At 41.0% G+C, this 18,125-nt stretch overlaps 1 protein-coding gene across 3 annotated transcripts in view; it reads right to left on the bottom strand.

The window, feature by feature from the left end:
- The window catches only part of LOC106612867 (ligand-dependent corepressor), a 42,527-nt gene that overhangs the window by 3,254 nt on the left and 21,148 nt on the right, over window positions 1-18,125 (bottom strand). For 2 of the 3 annotated variants that reach the window (XM_014214463.2, XM_045722682.1), the window contains exons 4-7: window positions 14,401-14,533; window positions 13,827-14,153; window positions 12,820-12,916; window positions 67-199 (exon numbers count right to left, since the gene is read on the bottom strand). In XM_014214463.2, the coding sequence (XP_014069938.2) occupies window positions 67-199; window positions 12,820-12,916; window positions 13,827-14,153; window positions 14,401-14,533 (690 nt within the window). Of the gene's footprint in view, window positions 1-66; window positions 200-3,083; window positions 11,046-12,819; window positions 12,917-13,826; window positions 14,154-14,400; window positions 14,534-18,125 lie in introns of those variants that run through there. The other variant, XM_014214472.2, reaches the window with a different exon arrangement.

The raw sequence follows: 18,125 nt of genomic DNA, 5'->3' as shown, positions 1-18,125 counted from the left end.
ATCAGAAATGATCTATTCAAATGTACTGAATTGAAAATACACAATGAGAGCAATGCCTATACAGACCTCTGTCTGTAGGAAGCCCAGAGCATCGACAATCTGCCTCTGGTGATGCAGACACAGCTTCGCCATGAACTGGTCCAGCGTCGAAGTGGACTGGAGGTCCCTGGCCTTCGCTGGACTCAGCTCCAGACATTCACTGCAAGACAAACAGTACAAGTATGTTTATATTTAATGTCATGAATATAAATGTAGGCTTCATTTTCCAAAAGCATATAAAAAAAAATTTATGGAAACAATTAGAAAGAAAAAAAATAAGTCAGGTTATAACCACATGGACCATAATGAGAGTTACGATAGCTATAGGTTCTTAAAATGTTGTCATACAGTGGGATAAATGCATTAAGGCATACCACTTTCCCTATGGAGATTAATAAAGTATTCAATGTTATCATGAAAACGCTAAAGGCGTCAGCATGCTTCAGTTCGGCTGGCAGCTTTCCAAGCTTGGTTAGCCGAAAGAGTGTGCTCGCATACTCCCTTAAAAAGCCAGTATACACTTCAGCAAAATAGTCTGAATTAATCTAACAAAATCGGTCATTAATTTTGACTACTTTACCAAGCAGATCTTACGCTTCGAACACACCTACAGTGTCCTTGTGCAAAATGGTACGCAGCATCATCTGGATGTGTGTGCAACACAAGTTCAACATTCACCTTCTGCTACCATTTCTGTCAAGTGGTCCACACATACAGTTTGACACCTACGTTCGATAAATCCAACGTATCCAGCACACAGAATGCACTGCAACTGCCTCTGCAACACAATGCTGCAAGGCAACCACTGCGTTTCATTGGAAATGAATGTAATTCTGGTGTACCAAAATGCAATGACGCTGTCGGTGTGTGCATTTTTGCATCTGACCAATCGCCGACTACGGGGCGTTGACTTCGGCTATCAACTTTGGTTTGCCTGGAGAGAAAAACAAAATTTGCCCGCACAGCCGAAAAAACCCTTGACGATGTCCAAAACTAATAAAAATGTCACAAATGTCATCATAATGTATGCACAAAATGTATCGTCTGTGCTAGGAAAAAAATCATAAAAATGGGGAACAGCAATTGATCCACAAGTCAATGTTCAGTTCAGTTTTAGTGAAACCTAAACCAAACATTGATTTCACTTGTCCATGTCAGCATTTCCAGCAGGCCTGGATATCCTCTAAAATTCTATCCATTCATCTATAGCAGTGGTTCCCAAACTTATTATAGTCCCGTACCCCTTCAAACAATCAACCTCCAGCTGCGTACCCCCTCTAGCACCAGGGTCAGCGCACTCTCAAATGTTTTTTTGCCATCATTGTAAGCCTGCCATACACACACTGTATGATACATTTACTAAACATATGAATAAGTGTGAGTTGTCACAACACGGCTCATGGGAAGTGACAAAGAGCTCTTATAGGACCAGGGTACAAATATGAATAATCAATAATTTTTCGCTTAATTTAGCCATCTTACATATAAAACTTTATTTGATCATCAAAAATGGTGAAGGGGTAATGAGAAGGGTGTACATGAAAGGATGCACATAACTCTGCAATGTTGGGTTGTATTGGAGAGAGTCTCAGTCTTAAATCATTTTCCACACACAGTCTGTGCCTGTATTTAGTTTTCATGCTAGTGAGGGCCTTGAATCCACGCTCACATAGGTACATGTTTGCAAAGGGCATCAGTGTCTTAACAGCCTGATTTGCCAAGGCAGGATACTCTGAGCGCAGCCCAATCCAGAAATCTGGCAGTGGCTTCTGATTCAATTTATTTTTTACAGAACAGCTTGCTGCAATTTCGATGAGGCTCTCTTGTTCAGATATTGGTAAGTGGACTGGAGGCAGGGCATGAAAGGGATAACGAATTCAGTTGTGTCATCCATTTCGGTAAATGACCTGTGTAATTGTGAACCCAACTCACTCAGGTGCTTCGCTATATCACATTGTCTGTAAGCTTGAGTTCATTTGCACACAAAACAATCATACAATGATGGAAAGACCTGTGTGTTGTCCTTGTTAATGCAGAGAGAGAAGATTTTTTCAATTTTGTCCTGCACATTGAATATAGTTGCGGAGAGTCTCCGTAATCCTAGATTCAGATCCTTCAGGTGAGAAAAAAAACATCACCCAGATAGGCCAGTCGTGTGAGAAACTCGTCATCATGCAAGCGGTCAGACAAGTGAAAATGGTCAGTAAATAAGAGCTTAAAGTGGTCTCTCAATTTTTTTTAAACGTGTCAATATTATGCCCCTTGATAACCAGCGCACTTCTGTATGTTGGAAAAGCGTTACATGGTCGCTGCCCATATCATTGCATAGTGCAGAAAATACATGAGCTTTAACAAAGTCAACCCTTTTCACTGTGGTGTCCAAAACATCTTTCAAGCTGTCAGGCATTCCCTTGGCAGCAAGAGCCTCTCGGTGGATGCTGCAGTGTACCCAAGTGGCGTCGGGAGTAACTGCTTCCACGCGCGTTACCACTCCACTATGTCTCCGTCATGGCTTTTGCGCCATCAGTACAGATACCAACATGAGCAGCAGCTACGATTGGCTACATACGGACCGTTAGTGGAATTCGGTTAATGTGATTGGATGTTAATTATTTGACTAGGCTACCTGTATTTTACATTATGTTGTTATTTCGCTGAACACTAGATGGCTTAATTATATTTTTGGCAGTGTATAGCCCCGTTGGAAAATATAAATGGACTGTTTGAAAATGTGAAAAAAAAAACATGAATCACACTTTTTTTTGGCGTACCCCCGACTGCATTGCACTTGGGAACACCTAATCTATAGAATGAACGTGGAACCATTACAAACACTTTCAACACCTTTTAATCCATGCCCTGACAAATTGAGGCTGTTCTCAGGGCAAAAGGGGGGTGCAACTCAATATTAGGAGGGTGTTCCTAATGTTTTGCACACAGGGCACATTCATCCACCATTTAGTGGCACATTTTTTTTTACTTGAAAGTTTTTTTTAAATATTATGCTAAAAGTGTTCTGGTTGAAAAAGACGACAGAGAATTCATTTTCACAATAACATTTATTAGAAGAATAGGTGATTTTGAAAAGTGATTATTTCGTCCAGTGAATGACCTGTTACAGCTGATCTTTTTCAAAATGGCGTTTTTTCCTTACAGGATACATTGAGTAAATTCTTACACATGCACAAAGACAATTAATCATTGGTGCCCCAGGTTCAATGCAACATACATAAAATCAAGATAATAACCACTTCACTTCAAAGATTACATAGCATATTTTATTAGTCAAGTTGTCAAATCAAAATTGCATTCAAAATTGGAAAATGTACTAGTGCAATCAAATTAACTTACTGATTAAGTCCTCTCTACTAGAAAGACAATTGACCATAGCCAAGAAGTTCTAATAACATAGTACAAAAAGAAAAACATTCATAAATTACAGTAGAAAAATGTAAGTATTATGAGTCTGCCAAACTGTAAATGGCAATTACTGAAATGAGGTCCAGTTAGATTTAGGTGTACCTGCTATCTGAGCATCTGACTACATAAACCAAACAAATAACAGTTTTATTTCATGTTTTTGCCTTGACTACTGAATTAGGTATTTCATATATGAAACCGAATTGCTTATAGGACACGAAAGCTGGAAATAAGATTATATGAAATATTTTCTCTTTTATAATTCTTTCAAAAGTCCCTCAGTCCTCTATGTTTGAAGTGTAATGTCCCAAGCATTGCAAGTCATCCCATTTAGACCACAGCATAGGGCTAAAAAGGGCTGCTTTCAAACGTTTGAAAAGGAATAACTTGCTATTACAGACTCAATATAGTACAGTCTTAATCTAAAAGCCGTAGAGCTGTCAAACCAAAGATAAGTAGCAACATATAGGCTACCAAGCAGAGCTCTGAGTCAGAAGGGCTTAGAGCGACGTAATAGAAAGGATTGCTCAAAGAGAACATCCAACAAAATAAATCTTCCCAACAAACCACAATTTAAAAAATAAAATAAATTATACATTGCACTTGCATTAGAATAATTGTGTTAATCGGAAGAGGTTTGACTAACGCAGTGTGAATCTACACCAGTTTTTAAATTAGGCCGAGCAAAATGGATGATTGAATGCATTTTTTTTTCTCTTCAAGGATTCACATTTTCCACAGATGCTCAGAGAGTAGGTCCAAATGTATTCTGTTAAACAGTAGTTAATTATCAACGCAGTGTGATAACTATGGTGTCTGAGGCACTGTGGGCTGGAGACATAAATGCAGCTTAAAAAAACATGTTTGGCAAACATCTTACCTGAACTGAGTTTACATAGACATTCATTGCGTTTTAAAATGATAAAAAATAAAAAACTACAGAGATAAAATTGGATGTTTTGGCTCAAACACAGGACCACCTTCAGTCAAAGAATAATTGTGCAAAAAGCCAAAAAACAATCCACATGCAACTTAAAAATCAGAGAGAAAAAAAAAGCTAAACTGAAACAGCCACGGTTTAGCCTAAACTAGTATCTGACCCATTTTTGGTGTATGTTGGATTTTGTTTACAGGACTTCAAATCCCTGCTATGCCTAAGTGTATAGACAGTACCTGAAGGAGTGAGGGGTGTGTGTTTTGTCCCTGAGGGTTTCCGTCTCTCTCTCTCTCCACTTTTCTTTCAAAATTGGGGAGTTAATATCTGACCACGATAATATGAATATGTACATGACAATTCACATGTGTTTTCTCAACAAAAAGGACGGGGGAGACGAGCAGAAATAGAGCAAGAGACAACGACAGCAAGAACAGAAGGGACAGATATTTCACAAACACTTTCAAAAAAAAAAAATGCTCCCGTGTTATTTACCTTAGAATTCATAGAGGGAGTAAAAATGATTTAGCAAACATTAAGAACACATGGTATATATGAGTTAGTTACACAAATCTTAAAGTAGGCCACTGTATAGATCATGGCCGGTTTTGACTAAGAATTCTAGTCTCAAAGTTTGTCTGTGTGACAATAATTTGCCTTGCATACACTTCCGTGTTTTCAACGAATCCTTCACCTACAAGATTCAACCAATTCCACTTCACATAGCCAACAATACAACACGTGCTGCCTTCAATCCACACACCGGCAATCATGCAAAATCTAATTCCTTCATACATTTTCCTAAATATAAAAAGGTATTTAAGTTTAAATGTCATCAGCAATTTCATTAATAGAAGTAGTTTTATACGTTCAAATATTACAGAACAGTAGTCTGCGCTCAGGAGTGCCACTGCTATTCAAATAAACTCTAAAAAGCAGACAAAGCTTTGACATTTACAACAACCCCAAACACACCTTTGCAGTATACTATACACATACTGTATGTGCACACTGTCTTTAATCAAAGTCCTTTTTAGAGACCGCTTTTACTATGGAAACCATAGACGTAACCTCGTTAACATCCAGTCAAAACAGAATGGAAAATGAGAAAGTAGTTTTGACATCTCAGCTGTACTTCCCTGAATCTGTGATAAGAGCTAAATATAACTCTACTATATACCAATAAGCAATATATTTATTTGTATGTATACACACACACACTCAACTAGATTTATATATGTATCTGTAAAATCTGTCTCTGAGTATAGTTTGGTAGAATTAGTGTTAAAACTGTTTACATTCAGGGCTATTTAAGTTACGAGAAGCATCGTCCTCTCCTTAAATATGGCATGAGTCAAAGAACTACAACATCTATCATGTCAAGATAAATCATCACATTGACTTGAAGGGTCTGCAAATGTTGAGTGTCATCGATGTGTTATTAAGTGTTTAGGTTCGAATCAAATTTCTGACTAATTGGGAAGAATGGCTAGAAGATACTCAAAAACACAACATTAGTAGAAACATTTACCTAACATAGAAAAACCAATCACCACAGTACATCTAAAACTTCCTCACCTTTAACATAGAGTCAAGCAGGGTGCACAAAACTTTTACGGAACCTTGAATTATTCACAAAAGGGTATAAATCCCAGTTCTTCATTTTGAGTAGTCTCATAGAACCGCCTTATCCAAGATCATATTTGCTCATTTCAACCTTTGCCAAGTTATTTTCAAGTCATCTCAAAACATCAATTATTCCATAGCTGAATGGACCTGATAGGTCATGGACGGCAAATCACTAAACTGATGACAACAATAGCAAGATTATGGCATATATCTAAAGCAGCAAGTCAACAAATATCTAGCAGAGTTAAGCACATCAACCTGTACTGCAAGAGAGCTTTTGCCCATATCCCTGGCTTGTGTTTATGGGATGTTGCTACATCCGTACACCACTGCCTCAAAGTTGTAATTATTTGACAAGAGGGTCAGTCCTTTTCTAGAAATGAGGTAGTAGAAACCAACAGATTTGCTACTGTAGATGTGTGTTATTTCAACATTAAAGACAGACATCACAGGTTCCATACGTGGTGTTAACACGAGTCTCACTTGTTTTGTATCATGCAAGAATGGATAGCATGCAAAATGCTAATAAAAAAAAACAGAGCTGTAAAAACTTATCCTGGAATTGTTTCTCTCCAAATAGTATTTGGACTTAAAATGGCAATGTATTTTTTTAAATGGCAGGCAATTACCTAGGACCAAGGCTCCAAGGTAACCCAGAAAAGCCTTGCAACTCAAAATGTTAGTTTACTCCGATTAAAGTAATTTACTTTACTTTTTTCTTTGTGGCCCGTCCGCTACTAAATGGACTCACCCTCAAACAAAAGATGCCAATTACCAATTTCAATAAAATTAACTAAAAGAAAATCTATTGTAACTCCTGTGAAGCATATGCCTGGTCTTGGGGGTTAACTATATATGGCTATTCATGTTGATCACAGTTAGTTTGCAAGGTCATCAAAAGATTCTGCATATAGACGGGTTAGCTGACGTCACAAAAACGATGCACGTGCGTCAATGGGGCAGAAGTCAGTGACAAGAAGCTGCCATGTGGGGAATTGGAGGTGGCTTGTTGTATCTTGTTATTGATACCAGGTCTTGTTTTGAGGTGTTTTGACTTTTCACGTCTATGCTAATATGGCAAAAACGAGCTAGTTAGCTAACCAACATATAACAAGGTATTTGAGAGACAAGTGCTCATTGTGCACATTTATTTATGTTTTCAATAAAGACTTGGGGGAGGAAATAGTTCCCATGCTGTCAACAATCCTTTGATTCTAAGCCAACCCTGCCGGTTTCGCTCCACAGTTGCGCACGCATCAGTTTTGTTGCTAAACAACCCACCCATCTATATACAATGTACATTTAAAAGTAGGAATTAAATTAACACCAATTAGTGGTCACCATCCTTATATCCACCTACAAGACTAAAGGACATGTCACCGAGATTCTGAAATGCTACATTGTCCTTTTTAAACCTTTTTTTTTTTTAAACCTGAAAAGGAGACTGTATGGCCAGCCTTGCCTGAGGAAAGTTCTTGTTTTCTGCATTTCATGTGATAGTGAAGTTTTAGGAATAATCTCTTTATTAAGAGTTTATAGCTATGTGTTCACCGTAGGCCGAAATACAACTTGATAAACACACGTAATTCAAATGCTTGTGTAAATGTCTCATTTACATCTAACCCATTTACGATTTACATGAATGTCGGCAATGTGTGTGTGGATCTCAAGTTAGGATTTTGGCCCAGTCTCAAGAATGCTGCATAAGAACTTACTGGGTTAAGAGTTAGAAGGAGAAAAAACATCTTAATGTGTCTTTATCTATAAAGATTTCCAAGAAATATACTAATAAAACCTGTCTGATGACAGTAATAAAGTACTGTAATATAATCCTGATACAAGGACCATAGGGGCTTGATCCAACATTCTGGAATGTACTGAGGTATAACTGTTGATAGGGTGAGTAGTAGCATACATATATACTCAGTAGTTTGGACAAATTCACAGCCAGACGCCATGTTGCTGCTCTCAAGCATTCTATTTACGATGAGCATTTGGATTCTAGTTCCGATTCTAGAATTAGGTAGGTAAACTTGGTGTACAATTCTGAGATTTCCATAAACAGTTATTGGTCGGTATTACCATGGAGGAACAAATATGGCATTGGTGGAACTATGTGATGTCGTCTAAGAGCATCATGATGTTGAAACTGCAACGGACCATCTATGCTTCTGCATATTGTACACTTCTCCACATCATTTCCTTAGTGTTATGTGCCACATGGTGAAAACCTGTTTGAGACGCATCAATTTAAGGTACTATAAAGCTGCAATCTAACATATGATCAGGAAAAGATAAATAAAATCATGAATTTTTGGAATACAGTTAAGATAAAAAAGAAAAGTTTAAGAATGAACATTTCCACCCGTCCCTTGTCTTTACCTTCTATTAAGTAGGGACAGTCATCCCTAGATGTAACGACACTACCTGAAGTTTGTTGTGCTCAGATTCAAATTGAAAGATTAAAAAATGTCCAGAAGGCTCAAATGGTAAATAAATTCTATGGAGATCGGTTAAGGTAGGATGTGAGAACACCTGAAAAGGTTGGTGCACATATCAGTCAATGGTAAGACGCCCAAAAATGTCTGTTTGTGGATGTACAAACTAGATTTCCCCTTTTTCAGATGATACAAGAGGCATGGAAATAAGTAAGCTATATATCTATCAGAGAGGTATGTTTGTGTATAGATATCTAACATAGTATATACAGTTTTGATAAAGATCGAGATATGCATTCTGACAAGTACTGCAGCCCCACAAACATTATCCTGAGTTGTGGTGAAGGCTACGAGTGAACACAAGTAACAAAATGTTCCATTCTTCCTACAACCGCAGAATGTGACATATCGGAGTGGTTGTAATCTGGCGTGCTTTTGGAGAGTTTAGTTCTGAGGTTTGGTTGGTAACTAAGAAGGTGGTGAAATTGTGGACAGGGGAATCTGTTCTCCCAACAAACAAACAAACTTTACATTAAGATATTCAGTAGTAGACAATGGTTGCATGCATCCTTGCAACCGCATATTATTTTTGCTGCAGTTTGGTCTATTCAATCTCAGGTGTGCATTTGCTAAACAGTGACAGGGAGAGAGGTTCTGTGCACCAGCATTTGACTTCAAGATCACAAAGTAAAATAATAAATAAGAATTTCCTATTTATATTAAATATTAATAGGGAGTTTAAAATACAAACAAGCCTTGATTCTACATAACCAATAACATGTTGAGGGCTGCGCATGCATCATGCTAATGACCCAAACAAATACATGTTCTGGTGTCGCCAACCTGGGTGCTAGAGGTCTGCAGGCTTGTGTTTCAGCCCAGCATTGGCACACGATACAGCTAATCCCTTGCCCACCAAGGCCTTGTTTATATTGAACCAGGTGTCTTAGTGCTGGGCTAGAATAAGACCCCTACATCCTGTACTTCTCCAGGACATGGTAGGAGACCGCTGGTCTAAGTGCTGTAATAACTAGGGTACTGCTTAGGATTATGTTGGCACCGTATCTAAAGCAGTGTTTTAGGTTGAACCGTTAAAATATTGTATTGTATAAAGGGCAGCACAATCATAAAAACTACCAAAACATATTTCAAATACGGATTGTTTTAAACAATGTCTAGGGATATTGGCAAGCTAAAGAGTTAAGAGAGAGACACTTTAGTGTCCGATTGACTTGAACAGCCGCCACATAGTAGGCTTTATAAATATTTAAAAACAATTAAAGACCTAAGATGAATAGGTCAGATTGATTCAGAGGATTGACCAGAGTAAATATAAGTGCTTTTGGAATAAATCAACATATAAAAACAGGTTATTTGTGTACTATATAGACTCAGTCACTGCCACTGTCTGACAAATGCAAACGATTACCTGGTCTGGGTAAAAACATCTCATCATCGTCAACAAGTACTGCGTCATCAACAAGTACCTTGGCAGCAGCAAATGGGGATCCTAATAAAATCACTTGTCTGGTGAGAGGCCTGTGCCGAGCAGCTCCCTGCCATTTTCTCTGGGCAGAGACTGTCTCCCCTCACACAGCGACTCCTGGGGGTCTAGGGGCGCATCAGGAGCTTCTTTGCCCTCTGGGGCCTCCGTACCCTCCAGTTCCTCCATGTGGCTCATCAGCTTCAGCTTCTTCTTGGGCGGGTGTTTCAGGGTGCCAAGGCGCTCCTTGACTTTATACTCCAGAGTGCTGTGAGGGATCCCATAGACGGTCTGAGCCTTGGACACGCTCATCTTCCCCCCCATAACCACTTCTATAGCTTCTTCTAGCAGCTCTGTGTTGTACTGACGGTATCTTCCCCTCTTCTTCCTCGGCTGCTTGTTGCAGAGGTCTGCCTCAGGGTCAGAGGTAGGGTACTGCCCCCCAGAGGCAGGGCGGTCTGCGTCAGATGAACCCCAGTACTCCCCATCTCTTCCAGGACCGTCCAGACCTCCACTGCTTCCCCGGCGACCGTGTTTGGGCAGGATGGACCTCAGCCTCTTCCCCAGGCTGTTCTCACAGTGGGGGCTAGGGAGGCTGTAGGAATCAGAGCTCAGAGAGCCCCAGGAGAGGTCCACCCCAAGGCCTCCTAGGCCTCGCACCTGCGGGATTTTGAGGTCGACGGGAGGGGAGTGAGAAAGGGAGAGCCCCTGGTCTCTCCGGGCCTCCTGGAGGATTGCCTTCCCACAGGAGGGGGACTTGAAGAGCCCCGCGGCCTCCAGCAGGCTCGGTAGGTCTTTGAGGTGGTCCCCGGCTCCGCTGTTGGCCCGGAGCTTCAAGAGGGCCCCGAAGTGGGTCTTGGAGGCCCAGGACGGAGAACCATACCTAGAGAGAGAGAGGTGGTCGAAGGGTCTGGAGGTGTGGTTCTGGTTGGGAGACAACTCGGTGTCGGAATCCTGGTTCACTTCCTGTTTGATGTACGGCGCATGACCGAGTGGCGAGGTGGGCTTTAAAGGGGCGGAGTGGCCGAAATTCTCCCTCCTCCTCCCATCCTGCAGGCTCCTCATAGGCAGCCCGGCCTGTCCGTCAGCTCTCAGGGAACGCCTGATTGGATGGAAGGAAATTTGGTGTAAGCAGAGCTTGCACAGTGCTTTATTCTTTCTCTCTCTAGGGGAGGATGGGTTGGGGAAGGGAGGATGTTGGCCACTCCTTTATTAGATGATCTTGCTTAGGTAACATCACTTTATCTTGCTTAGGTAAAAAAAAACAAAAAAAAACAAGTGTATATATATATATATTATATTATATATGTGTGTGCTCCTTTTAAGAACAAAAAAAGCCATGTTTGGGAATTAGTTTATTTGGGTTGTTTGTTTTGGCTTTGCATTTTTTTTATTTTATTTACAAATGATGCGTCAGTCAACATAACAATAATAAATGTAAAAAAGGATATGCAGGGCAAAGAAATGAAATCCAATGAAAAAGAAAGAGAAATGTGTCCAGCCCTGTCCAGATAGGGCAGGAGAGGGAGGATAGGGCAGGAGAGGGAGGATAGGGCAGGAGAGGGAGGATAGGGCAGGAGAGGGAGGATAGGGCAGGAGAGGGAGGATAGGGCAGGAGAGGGAGGATAGGGCTGATAGGGCAATGTTGGTCATTGCAGTAAAGCAGTCTGGTGTTTAATAGCAGAGCAGGGTGACTGTTACCAAATGACTAATGCTAATGTATAGCCCTTAGCGAGTGACGTTACCACTGAACAAGCACAGCAATAAAAGAGTAAGCCATCAGTATGGGATGTTATAGGGCTACTTATTTCACATAAACCCTCACAATATCAACCTGACAGAAATATTGTTACTGTAAGAAAACATCTGAAATACTTATCTGCAAGGTTAACACAAACAAGGCACTTTCACACAGTACTGTTATGTGTGATAGAAAAATCAGCAGATCTTATTGATTGAAAATTCTCACATTAAATTCATGAGTGATTAATTAATTAGTGATATGGCAATTTGCGAGGAGAGGCCATAATCACGGACAAATAGAAGAGTGCCCTTTTCAAAACGGCCGCTAGAGTTGTAAGACAATATCTTATTATGACTTGACATGCGTCTGCTCTTCGCACTTTAAATATTCCCTTCACCTCCGACCAGTTGCCATTTCAACTTTTAAATATCAAATCAAAGATGGGGGCTGCATGAGGGGATATATGCATTGAGTACAGAGCTGTACGATCTGAACGAGATCAACAGCACAAGCAGCTTGATTCCCTCCCTCCCTCCTCCTCCTCCTCCTCAAGAGAGGGGTGCAGCTAGAGGGTGGAGCAACTGGCGCTAAATTAATCAAAATTTCATTATGCCGTGTTCCATTTCAAATGCACTAATGTCCATACCACGGCGTGATGATATCACGAGGAATTGCCCTCGGGCAAAATACAGAGTTCACTGGATTAAAGATTCAAATTCTTTTTTCAGTTTGAAATGAAGGCTTGGTCAATGTAAACCATTGAACATGATGTGTGATTAACAGAATATGAAGCTCTATTGGTTAGGGGTTATTTCACTTATTTCTTCAGTCCATTGGAATATTAACTACATTTTATTGAGTATTTAAGGAATTAATAAATGTTGTTTCCTGATACCAAAGAATCTCCTTCAAGATTTGTTTGTTGAAGATGCACATGTGAAATCACTTTAAAATGTTGTCACACAGTCTAATCACCCTGCACAGGCTGGAGCTGTCCAGGACCGGGGTTGGTGACAATCCTTTCAGGACCTCCTACCTGTAGTTAGAAACTTTTGTTTTGGACACATTGGGGAGTTTGTTGTGGTAAAGCCCTACAGAAAGTAGAAAGAGGTGACAGGAAAATCGGTCTTACCCTCTGAGAGTAGACATCTGGGAAAGGTGAGGGCTGTGGGGCGATGACATGCTGCTTCTGGCCCGTCCCTTTTTGAGTGACAGGTCCAGGACTCCATCTAGGGACAGGACATAAGGTTTAGTAACTTAGAAAGCAAGAGCCATTCTGTCAGGTGTGCACATAGAGAGAGAGGACTCATCTTTGTATCTGAGCCATTATAGCAGCTGTGACAGCATGGGTAGCACCATTGAGGCCATCTTCATTTTAAAATAGTCAATTTTCTTCACGATTGGCTGATCCCTCCTTATGACCCAGCTGGACATGACTACAACAGGGTCATCAGGAGGGATCAGCCAATGAAGTTGGAAGTCCCAACCAGTTGACTACATTAAAATGGTGGAAGCCCTCAATGACCCTGCTAATGCAAATACAACCTTTTGGCCACTAGAGGCCTCTATCATTCTCTATGGGTGTGTAGGATTTGTTCAGTACAGTAGGGTAATGAATCTGCTGGTTCCGGTACCTTGTACTGCAGGCTGTGGCGGCATCCTCTTGACAGTGAGGAAGAGGTTACTTTATATAAAATCTACAATCAGACCTAGTGCATCTGCTGGTTCAGTGTAATACCAGAGCTAGTGCGTCTGCTGGTTCAGTGTAATACCAGAGCTAGTGCGTCTGCTGGTTCAGTGTAATACCAGAGCTAGTGCGTCTGCTGGTTCAGTGTAATACCAGAGCTAGTGCGTCTGCTGGTTCAGTGTAATACCAGAGCTAGTGCGTCTGCTGGTTCAGTGTAATACCAGAGCTAGTGCGTCTGCTGGTTCAGTGTAATACCAGAGCTAGTGCGTCTGCTGGTTCAGTGTAATACCAGAGCTAGTGCGTCTGCTGGTTCAGTGTAATACCAGAGCTAGTGCGTCTGCTGGTTCAGTGTAATACCAGAGCTAGTGCGTCTGCTGGTTCAGTGTAATACCAGAGCTAGTGCGTCTGCTGGTTCAGTGTAATACCAGACCTAGTGCGTCTGCTGGTTTTACCTTGTTCTACAGGCTGTGGCGGAAGCTTTTTGACAGTGAGGTCAAGAGGCGAGTCCTGGTCGGCCATAAGCAGCTTGGAGAGGACAGGGTTCTGGCTGGGTACGGAGGATGTCGCAGTACCACCAAGGCTGGCAGCAGGGGGCAGCGAGGGAGGAGGTGGCAGGCTTTGATCTGAGTGGGCCTGGGTAGCAGGGCTGGGGGCAGAGGGGACTTCTTGAGAAGAGGAGCTGTTTTTTGAGGTATATTCGGCAGCAAACTGGCGGATCATCCTCTGCATTATCTCCCGAGCCACTACTGGAATGTGCAGGTCCGAGAAGCTGGGGACATCTGAGGGAGGGAGAGGGGAAAATAATATCACAAAGATATCTGTAGAGAGGGTTGACCCTTAGCCCGTGAGCGGAAGCCATCTCAACCATAGCAACAGTTTTATCAAATGTCACTAAGAACACATAAGGCCCACTTCCAGACATAGCCTATTCTTGCTAGAATTTCAATATACAATCTTACAGAAATAGTTGTAACACAAGCACACAGGATGTGGTATGTAACAAAAACTGTTCTTGTAAAGACCTACCTTTTTTGTAGAGGACTGCACTGAGGAATTCCTCAGCTTGTTTCTCGAGTCTGTTGATCTTAATCTGGTCTTTGACCAGCAGGGGTTTAGCCCCACTCTCCAACCCCTGGTTGCTCAGGCCAACTAAGTGCTCCTGGGAGAAGAGAGAAACAGAAACACAGCTAAGTGATGGAGACACAATGAATAGCACCGTCACTGCAGAAGTGGGAACCTGTGGTGTATGGTAGACCCTTACAAATATATAAATATCGTTGCTGCACGAGTGACGTGACAAATGAATAGCATCATCTTGTTAGAGGGCTTTGGAAAAAACAAGAGTATCCGAACAGCACCGGTAATCATCTTCATTATACAGACCCCTACACAGTGCTCATACCTTTTTGATCTCAGGAAAGCTTAACGAATAATTATGTGGCAGATTTGTCACAGAGCAAACTAAAGATGTGCTGTATTGGTTAAGACCTCAGCATGCTTCAGTTCGGCTGGCACCTAGCAGAGTGCTCACATACTCCCTTAAAAGACCTGGAGGAGAGGAAGAGCAGTCTGTTCTTTTCATTTCTCTTCATGTGCAGCTCTGCCTCTATACAGTGCATTTGGAAAGTATTCAGACCCCTTGACTTTTTCTACATTTTGTTACAGCTGTATTCTAAAAGGGATTAAAGTGTTTTCCCCCCTAAATCTACACACAATAACCCATCATGACAAAGCATAAAACAGGTTTTTAGAATGTTTTGCAAAATAATAAAAGAACTGAAGTATCACATTTACATAAGTATTCAGATGCTTTACTCAGTACTTTGTTGAGAGACCTTTAGCAGTGATTACAGCTTCGAGTCTTCTCGGTTATGACGCTACAAGCTTGACACACCTGTATTTGGGGAGTTACTCACATTCTTCTATGAAGATCCTCTCAAGCTCTGTCAGGTTGTATGGGGAGGGTCGCTGCACAGCTATTTTCAGGTCTCTCCAGAGATGTTCGATCGGGTTCAAGTCCGGGCTCTGGCTGGGCAACTCAAGGACTTGTTCCGAAGCCACTCCTGCATTGTCTTGGCTGTGTGCTTAGGATCGTTGTCCTTTTGGAAGGTGAACCTTTGCTTCAGGTTTTCATCAAGGATCTCTGCACTTTTCTCCGTTCATCTTTGCCTCGATCCTGACTAGTCTCCCAGTCCCTGCCGCTGAAAAACATACCCACAGCATGATGCTGCGAACACGTTTCACCGTAGGGATGGTGTCAGGTTTCCTCCAGACGTTACACTTGGCATTCAGGCCAATGAGTTCAATCTTGGTTTCATCAGACCAGAGAATCTTGTTTCTCATGGTCTGAGAGTCCTTTAGGTGCCTTTTGGCAAACTCCAAGCAGTCTGTCATATGCCTTTTACTGAAGAGTGGCTTCTGTCTGACCACTCAACCATAAATTCCTGATTGTTGGAGTGTTGCAGAGATGGGAGAACCTTCCAGAAGGACAACCATCTCCACAGAGGAACTCTGGAGATCTGTCAAAGGGACCATCGGGTTCTTGGTCACCTTCTTGACCAAGGCCCTTCTCCCATGATTGCCCAGTTTGGCCAGGTGGTCAGCTCTGGGAAGAGTCTTGGTAGTTCCAAACTTCTTCTATTTAAGAATTATGGAGGCCACGGTGTTCTTGGGGATCTTCAATGCTCAAATTTGTTGGTACCCTTCCCCAGATCTGTGCCTTGACACAATCCTGTCTTGGTGCTCTATGCACAATTCCACAGATCTAATGGCTTGATTCACTCGACCCGACCTCAACCCAATTGAGATGGTTTGGGATGAGTTGGACCGTAGAGTGAAGGAAAAGCAGCCAACAAGTGCTCAGCATATGTGGGAACTCCTTCAAGACTGTTGGAAAAGCCTTCCAGGTGAAGTTGGTTGAGAGAATGCCAAGAGTGTGCAAAGCTGTCATCAAGGCAAAGGGTGACTACTTTGAAGAATCTAAAATAGATTTGTTTAACACTTTTTTGGTTACTACATGATTCCATATGTGTTATTTCATAGTTTTGATGTCTACACTATTATTCTACAATGTAGATAGAAAAACCCTGGAATGAGTACGTGTGTCCAAACTTTGACTGGTACTGTATGTAAATAAGGTATTTGTTTATTGTGCAAAAATGTTTCCATTTTTTTTTTTTTTGCTTTGTCATTATGGGGTATTGTGTGTATATGTTTTTTTTTTTTTTTTAATCAATTTTAGAATAAGGCTACAATGTAACAAAATGTGGAAAAGGTCAGGGGGTCTGAACACTTTCCGAATGCACTATATTGTAAGGGCCAGTTACTGGGTGAACTTTGAGCAAATTGCCCTCCAATCCTCATCCATTAGATTCTGTACAGTCAGTCAGAATTAGTGTTGTCACAATACCAGTTTTGACTTTGATATCGATACCAGGTTAAGTATCACGATAGTCGATACCAAATAAGGCATATTAGCCAAAGTCACAGAATGGCACTTGATCCAGACAGAAACTCAGCTACTGCTTTGTTCAATTGCTGGGCATCTTTTGAGTTCAATATCATTACATTTGAACATTATGTCAACAACAAAAATTGGACAGTCATTTATGCATTAATTCATCAATTATACAATCAATTTGACTTCGTTTTTACTAATCTAACTACCAAACAATGGAAATAATGTATTTGAATGGTAAATCTATTGATAAACTTAGTAAATCAAGATGAAGCATAGGTCGATTCACAATACAGGCGAATGCATATTATTCAATAGGATTGTGTGCATGCATTGAGTTTGAGCTTGTTTTAGCTGATTTCATGAGGTTAAAGATGACAGTCCCTTCCATTTAGGACTTATTTTATTAGCAACTGCTAGGGGAACATTATTTTATTGTACTGATCAACAACATTTGCATAAACAAAATCTCTTTTATAAAAGTGTGCGCTGCTTCTTTAAGAAAGTCCACAAGGCAGAATTAAACATTTTGGGTCTTTATTTTTGGTTAGGGTTAGGAATAAGGTTAACAGTATTGATAAGGTTAGGTTTAAAATCACATTTTAAGAAGAGAAATTGTAGAAATAGGCAGTTGATGACTGTGGTTATAGTAACTAGTGATGACCCAGAATATGGCTACGGAATCTAGTGGAAATCGGACTGGAGGCGAGGAAGTGAACAAGTTTTTGGTGACGAGGGAGTAAATTAATAAAGATTTTGGTGACAATCAGCTTTGAAATCAGCATATATTTGAATTATGGTTTGCATATTATCACAAACAAAGTACTAGGGTAGTGAATTCATTCAGCTGTAAGCTAGCAAGGAAAGTAAGCCTATAATTAAAGCTGGAACCTACCGGTATTCTCTTGCATTGTCAAGTGTTCTAGCCTGTATGGACATTGTTTCGAACAGTAATGAGCAGTTTCAACATTTCTACATGCCGTGTTGCATTATTCAAGTCTGTTAACTTCTGTGCAGCATGAGTGGGCAGCAGCCCAGACAGCTCTAGCAATGAATGAGTTAGAGCCGAACCGCTGTTAGGGTCAGACATCATTCCTGTGCGCACACACAGTGTTGGTCCCATGTTTCATGAGCTGAAATAAAAGATCCCAGAAATGTTCCATACGCACAAAAAGCTTATTTCTCTCAAATTTGGTTTGCAAATTTGTTAACATCCCTGTTAGTGAGCATTTCTCCTTTGTCAAGATAATCCATCCACCTGACAGGTGTAGCATATCAAGAAGCTGATTCAACA

The sequence above is a fragment of the Salmo salar genome, chromosome ssa01 (genome assembly GCF_905237065.1).
Source record: "Salmo salar chromosome ssa01, Ssal_v3.1, whole genome shotgun sequence".
Taxonomy (NCBI): domain Eukaryota; kingdom Metazoa; phylum Chordata; class Actinopteri; order Salmoniformes; family Salmonidae; genus Salmo; species Salmo salar.
The sequence above is the reverse complement of the archived record's forward strand: the minus strand, read 5'-3'. Positions and strand labels throughout refer to the sequence as shown.